General features: G+C 42.6%; 1 protein-coding gene across 1 annotated transcript in view; it reads right to left on the bottom strand.

Moving 5' to 3' along the window:
• Window positions 1-7,531, bottom strand: part of LOC105306592 (zinc finger protein 432) — a 53,336-nt gene that overhangs the window by 1,858 nt on the left and 43,947 nt on the right. Inside the window, exons 2-5 of the mRNA XM_023524141.1 lie at window positions 5,053-5,245; window positions 4,445-4,571; window positions 4,067-4,162; window positions 641-2,004 (exon numbers count right to left, since the gene is read on the bottom strand). Coding sequence (XP_023379909.1) covers window positions 671-2,004; window positions 4,067-4,162; window positions 4,445-4,571; window positions 5,053-5,067 — 1,572 coding nt within the window. The 5' untranslated portion in view covers window positions 5,068-5,245 and the 3' untranslated portion in view covers window positions 641-670. The remainder of the gene's footprint in view (window positions 1-640; window positions 2,005-4,066; window positions 4,163-4,444; window positions 4,572-5,052; window positions 5,246-7,531) is intronic.

Raw genomic sequence — 7,531 nt, 5'->3', positions numbered from 1 at the left:
CTCTTAAAACAACGAGAATGACTACGACAATGACTATTTCACCTAGTTTAGATATTTACAGCCTCTCACCAGATCAGCTGGAGTATAGAGATACCACTTAAGAGATGATCCGAGTACCTCACTGTTCTCTCCGGGAGACCGGGGGCTTCTGTGTTGTCACCACCGTATCCTCAGCTCCTAGAACAGAACCAGGTACAAAGGAAGTATCTGACAAATACTCCGGTAAATGAGACAGTCGATTCACTCGGAACTTTTTGTTTCATGAGTCCCTCTGCATGGTATAAACTTCTGAGAGTTTCTGGGAGACATCCCAGTTTTCAAATCACCCTTCATCTTGGCCTGGGGAAACTGATATATACTGCCTATAGCCCACCAATCCAGTATTTACCCTTTAGTGGTTTTTCCTTCTTAGCAACATTCCAGATACAAAGTGCATTAAAAATTCACTTTATTTCCTCCACTTATCTTATTTTGTTCCTTTGACACAACAGAGAATCTAAAGTTAACATCAGATTACGCCTCTGCATCAATGCACATAGTTAATACCATGAGAATATCAGGTCTTCCCAGTCTCAGCATCTATACGATTTCTCAGTATTTACTTTTCAGACATAAAACGAGCTAGAAATTTGGCTCCAATCTTTTACACATAGAACAGCTCACTTTTCTCCTACTGGTTTCCTGGGACATAAAATAAGACATAATTGATCACTGAAGGCGTGACCACACTCACTGCATTCACGGGGTTTCTGTCCTGTGCAAATCCTCCCGAGGGCGCACATCTGGCCACAGGCTGGCCCACTATGACTACGTTCCTGTTATTTAGTGCTGTCTGAGGGACCACACAAGGTACCTGCACAGTCACCGTATTAACAAGGTTTTTCTCCTGCAGGACAACACTGGTTTGTGATGACTTGTAAGTCTCTGAGGGAGGATTGTCCACCTTGACTGAATCTCCACGTTTCTCTCTTGTGTGTATTCTCTTATGTTTCACAAGGCAAGACATGTAGGCGAAAGCTTTCCCACACTCACTGCAGGTATAAGGTCTCTCTCCTGTGTGAGTTCTTTGATGGACAATGAGCTTCTGCTTTGTAGTGAAGGCTTTCCCACAGTCGCTGCACTCAAAGGGCTTCTCTCCTGTGTGAATTCTTTGATGTTTAATGAGACCTGATTTCTGGGAACAGGACTTTCCACATTCACTGCAGACGAAGGGAGTTTTTCCCGTGTGAAATCTCTGGTGTGCTATGAGACATGTCTTCTGGATGAAACCTTTCCCACATTCGGTGCAAATGTAAGGTTTCTCACCTGTATGAATTCGCTGATGTACAATGAGATTGCCCTTCTGGATGAAGCCTTTCCCACAGTCACCACATATAAAGGGTTTCTCTCCTGTGTGTGTTTTCTGATGTATATTGAGCCGTGATTTCTTGAGAAAGGCTTTTCCACATTCAGAGCATTTGTAAGGTTTCTCTCCTGTGTGCGTTCTCTGGTGCTCAGTGAGCATAAACTTTCTAGAGAAGGCTTTGCCGCAAACACTACACCGATGGGGTTTCTCTCCTGTATGAATGATCTGATGATCAGTGAGCCAAGATTTCTTCATGAAAGCTTTTCCACATTCACTGCACACATGAGGCTTCTCTATTTTCTGAGGTTTCTGATGCTTAATGAGTTGAGACTTAGTACGGATGAGTCTTCGTGTTTCAGAGAATTTCACTCCATTCTGAAACAGTTCACTGTTAGCACGGAGGAAGGATTTCCCATCTCCAGTAAGCTCAGCACAGTTCTCTATTTCATACTTTCTTCTCTGGTTAAGTAAAGTTAATTCTGATTTCATACTTTCTCCATGTGAGCCAAATATATCATGATTTTGACGTAATAGAAAATGACTTTTGCTCTGATGGACAGAATTGTCAAATGTGTTACGTTCGTGCCACTGTTCTAGGTGGTTCTCCATGCTTCCATCTTGGAAGTGCTCTAGCACATGATCATCAACTTTCCAGATTCCTGGGAAAGAAAAGAACAATCAAGTCACTCATTATCTTGATTTGAGAGAAAGATAATTAAAAAAAAAAAATACCTTGATGCGAGATGTCATTTTTAGTGATGACCCTACGATGTCAGTTTAAATAATACTCCGTGTTCAGTGTTCCTCATTCATTGGAAAAAACACATAGTGAAAACACACAACTTTGGCTGCTTTCTGAGTATTGGCTTTGCCAAACGTGCGGAGACTGTAAAACATTAGCAATTTACTGTAGCAGCAGACCATGGGTGGGAGGCCACCTCATCCCAACTGGTGGAAAACGGTCGCTCTCTCCACGTTCCTAACCGATGGCTACTGTGGACGAGGCGTGGTGCTAGGATGCAGATACAAAACAGAGTCCTCATGTTCACAGAGCCTGCGCCGCACGTTGGTAAAACCACTCAAAGGGCAAAGGCAGACATGAGGGAAAGAGCGACACGTTGTGAAAGCTGGAGGGAAGACACACAGGAGATGGAGAGGGACAGAGGAAATCGGGCTGCATTTGGGAGGCCAGGACTCACTGGTGGATGCGCTGTTGCGGGTGGCATGGCGGGAGTAAACAAAGCACACAGCATCAAGTTCTTCTAACGTACGACCTCCAAAACGGAAGTCCTGGTTTCCCAACGCAAGTCGCCTTTTCCACATGCCGCCTCCATCACCATCAGTGACAAGTCCACTCTTCTCTTTAACTTTGGCGAAGCTTCTGAGCATCCCCCTTCATTTGATTCTCACTCTCACACACCGCCATCGACCTCTGGGATCGATCACGTCTGCTCTCCTTTATAAATACACTCAGAATTGGACCAACGCACAAACTCCCGCCCGGTCGAAGGCATCACTCTCTCGTGGGACAGCAGGAGCCTCCTGCTAGGCCTGCCTGTTCCTCTCCTGCCAGCGACTGTCTATTTTCTATACAGTAGCCGCAGTGATCCTTTCAAGATAAATTATATTACATTAGTCCCCGTCTCTCAAAACTCCTTAGTGGTTTCTCATCTCACGAGGAATGAAATCGAGCACTTGGAACGTCTTTGAAAGGCCCTTACGTGACTTGCTACCCCAACTCCCAGCCACTACCCCGCTGACCTTGTCTTCAGTCTTGCCCACTCTGCTCTATCCGATCAGGCTTCTTAAGGTGCTTTAGATACAAGCCTCTCACCTTTCCAGCTTTACTCTGGAACAGTCTTCTCGCAAGGAGCCCGCGCACATCCCTCACCTACCTGCTCAAATGAACCTAAACAAAGATTTCTTATTCCTAAAATCAGCGCCAAGGCCAAGCTCAATAATCATTTGTGCTGATGCCTTAATGTTCCTCACGGCAAGTTTCATCCCAAGGACCTTCCCGTCAGCCTTCATCTGTGTCCTCCTCTCACAGCCCATATTGAATTTAATGTCAAACCTTGTCTGCCTGCTATAGTGTTTCCAGATTTCACTCAGAAAAATCTTAGTTTATGAGAATGAAGAAAACTTTGAAAGGATAGAATATCAGAGGAGAAAATGAAAAAAGAACTTTTGTAGAACCTCAGAGTGGCAAAAGAGAAAAGCTAAAAAAAAAGGAAAGCAGAAGATTGCAGAGATAAGACCAGTTCACTCTGTGGGCACAGCATCCATGATGGGTGGATGGTCAGAAGGGAAGCCATTATTTGTGGGGCAGGATGGTGCAGTAGTTAGAGGACAGTGAGAACCTTGGGGTTTTGTCTGTGGAGGGTGGCCTTGGACAGTGGAATCTCAGAGCAAGTGAGATGGAAGTGTAAGAAGAAGGATTTGTAAGGATTTGTAAGATTTGAGAATCCTAGAAAGGAGAAAACTATGCAAACCAAACAATCGAGATGTACGTAATACACAGAATGAACAGATCCCAGAAGAGATAAAGGGATATAGTTTTCTGTAAGCTCCTACAAAGAAAAAGGGGTGTCCCATCAGAAGAGACGAGCATGGAGGCACTGCTTACCTGTCCTCAAACCCCCTCACGTCTGTGACTCTTCTCTCAATGACTAGAATGGCATTTCCACGCCTGCCCCTTGCTGGTTCTGGTTCTCCACATACCTGAACGGGTTTGAGAGTAGACTCTGTCTGCCAATGTCCATGGTGGTTCTCCTTGATCCAGCCTGGAGAGTGTGTCTGGTTTCCTGGCTTGACAACCTGTTCATGGAAAATGATAGAAGACTTAGATGCACTGAATTGGGCTCGCAGGTCTGTGAAGTCTGCAGGATGTTACATCTGACAAACAATTCTCACACCTACAAAGTCAAGGCTCTTTTCTCAGGAGAAGGGAGAATACAGCCATTTCTCCGAAACCAGAGTGGGCACTGAGACGCGTCTACCACTTCAGGGCATCGCGGACCCTCCAGAGCTTTCAGGAGCTGAGGAAGGAAAGATCACTGACCGGGCACCCTCGGAGTGACACAGGGGAGCTGTCCTCACCCAATGACACCAGGTTGCTGTAGTTCTCCGACATCACGTCCCGGTACAGGTCCTTCTGAGCGGGGGCCAGGAGCTGCCACTCCTCCCAGGTGAAGTCCACGGCCACATCGTCAAATGTCAGGGACTCCTGTAACAACACCGTGCGGTTTAATGGAGTGATGTCCTTTTGGAGATATGAAAGAAATGTTACTTTTCTGCTCATTTCCACTTCATAGGATGAATCTGTTTTTTTTCTTTTTTTTAATGCACCATGGAAAAAGCAAAAGTCTAATAAAATATTCTGCAATTGTATATTTAGTCACCTATCCACTCATTCAAGTAAAAGTTTCTATAATGCGTAGAAGTTAAATGTTCTTCCTAACCTAGAAATACCACATTCATTCATATATCTATATATATGACATATGCTAACGACGAGATGACTAGTCTTCACAGCCCCCAAGTCCTCCTACTGCCCTAGGGAGCTCAGGTTTTATTGGTGGATAAATCCAGACTCCGCTTTTCAAAATTTATACTTTTCAGATTAACGAAGTGGTTTTTTTTTTTTAATAGGCTTCTACAAATCTATTAGGAACAAAGAAAAAAAAATATAAAGAAACCAAAGTCACCTGAGGCTGCAGCATTTTCTTCTATTTTCTTCTGAAAACAGCTCACAAGGAGGAAGCTCTGTCTTGGTGTCTTCTGGAACCACTCTAAATTTCTGTCTAGAAAGTCTTAAGTCAGGTGTGTCCCCGGAAATGCTGACACCCAAAGTAACTTCTTCCTCTTTCAGTTGATTCTTTTGCTCCTGGGCATCGAGACCTGTGAGTTGTGGAGAAAATTCAGTTTGAATGGTACATTTCCACTGGGCCCAGATGCTAGAACATTCCTGAGCACTCGCCTTCACACAATCCCACGAGATCTGAGGAAAGTGTCCCTCCTTACATGGGGTCTCGAAGAATTTACATGTCTAGTCACTAAAACCTTAGGGTCTAAATGTGTGTGGGGATGTCCCTTTCATTCCTGAAGTTTTAGTGGGGCGACTGTCAATGGAGACCTGGGAAATGACATCCAGCCCTGCGCCATACCTCAGGAGCAGGAGACCCTCACGCAGGTCAATGACACAAACAGACCACATGGAAAGAGAGAGTCTGGGCACCGTGTCCACCCAGTGCCTGCACACATTTCAGTTTGAAAACCAATGCGGTGGGCAAATCATCAGCACTGTTTTATCAGCAATAACGATAATATCTCAGGAGGTTTTAAACACATAAAAAACAAATAATGTTGCAAATAAATTGGAAAATGATAAATGAAACTGAAGTGCTCTAAGATTCCTGTATTATCAGAGAAGAAGGTAAAAATGCTAATTAATATAAGAATCTGACAAAGGTTCCTTGCTGCATGTAATCTCTAGTATCAGCATGAAAACTAACAATCGTCTTAAAGTATATAATTTCTGTGCAAACAGAAGAGAGAAATGGAAGAAGAAATTCATCCGACGCAGGAAAAAAAAAAGAGAGAGAATAAACAACAGAGAACATTAGGGCAAATATAATGCACTTAAGTGACTGTTTTAAAACAAAGCATACTACGGAAGGGGGTTGGGGGTAGATGAGGGTAAAGGGGGTCAAATATATGGTGACGGAAGGAAATTTAACTCTGGGTGGTGAACACACAATGCAGTATACGTATGACATCCTATTGAATTGTACACTTGAAACCTATGTAATTTTATTAACCAATCTCACCCCGATAAATGTAATAAAAAGATAAAGCATACTAAACATTGTTAAGTATAAACAGAACAAGGAGTCCAGTTAATTACGTTAAATACAAACGTCTCAAAACTGTCACACTGGATTAAAATTTAGGCCTTTTGAGGCATGCTTCTCTTTGCTCAGGCCTGTCTCCATGTCGGGAAGTGTACTCTCCCTTCTAATAAAGCTTTTCTTTTCTGCTGTAAGCAACAACCAAAAAAAATCTAATACCATGCTATGACAGGTGGTATGACTGAAACATAATGATAAGGAAAACTCGAGAATAAAAGGTTAGAAAAAGATATATCATGAAAAAGAATAACCACGGATAATCTGGTATAACGACATTCTCACGTGTCGTTATAGGAGCTTGAACTTCAGCTCACAACATACACAAAATGAACCGGAAAGCCCAAAAATTATGACAGAAAGAGAGACGATGATCACTGGTAGAGGTTCAATTCACCGCATTATAAAAATCTGCAATTTCTATGCACCTAACAATATAGCCTTGAAATGTATACAGTAAAAATGGACCAAAAAACAAGAAAGATATCCAGACTAATCCAGATTTCAACACACCTCTCCCAGTAACTGACACAGAACAAACGTGCCTTCTACAACAACATTTATAAGCAATATCATTTTGAAGAGCATCAGAAATATTTGATAAGTGGGATGCAATCGTGAGAAATTTTAAGTCTTAAGTAAATAGAAAGATGGACTGTGACGATGACTTAGAAAACCAAGCAATTTAAAGATGTATTGCCAAATAAGTAGAGCATGGGCTCACCTTCACACCCTATTACCTAGCAATTGTATTCCCAGATGAAATTCTCTCCAATGAAATTCTTGTACTTTATATTGAGAGGCAACGTTACAGTGAAGGGTTAAGGAAGTACAAATTAGTAGCTGATAGATGGTCACGGGGATGGGAGCACGGCATAGGGAAGGCAGTCGGCAGGAAAGTAATGGCTAGATGGAGAGCCAGAGCGGTAAGAAAGTAATCAAGGGGATCGCTGCATAAACTATATAAACTTCTAACCAATGAACTGTATATCTGAAACTAATAAAATAAAATGCTAAAAAGAAGTCGTATCTCCCAAATGCATACGTAGATCTAATGACATCCCAATCAAAATCATAAACTGATGTTATACGCACCTTAAAAAAAAAGGTTGGAAGACCTGCTCTGTCAGTTTTGAGGGTTTAAATTTACTTTAATTATGATAGTGTGGTATTAGCACAATAATAGACAAATAGGCCAGAGGAACAGAATGCAATGCTTATGAACAGACTCGTGCGTATATAGAGACTTGAAGACACGGGTAGCAATGCAGGGAAAAGA

This window comes from Pteropus vampyrus, unplaced genomic scaffold (assembly GCF_000151845.1).
Source record: "Pteropus vampyrus isolate Shadow unplaced genomic scaffold, Pvam_2.0 Scaffold448, whole genome shotgun sequence".
NCBI classification, from domain to species: domain Eukaryota; kingdom Metazoa; phylum Chordata; class Mammalia; order Chiroptera; family Pteropodidae; genus Pteropus; species Pteropus vampyrus.
The sequence above is the reverse complement of the archived record's forward strand: the minus strand, read 5'-3'. Positions and strand labels throughout refer to the sequence as shown.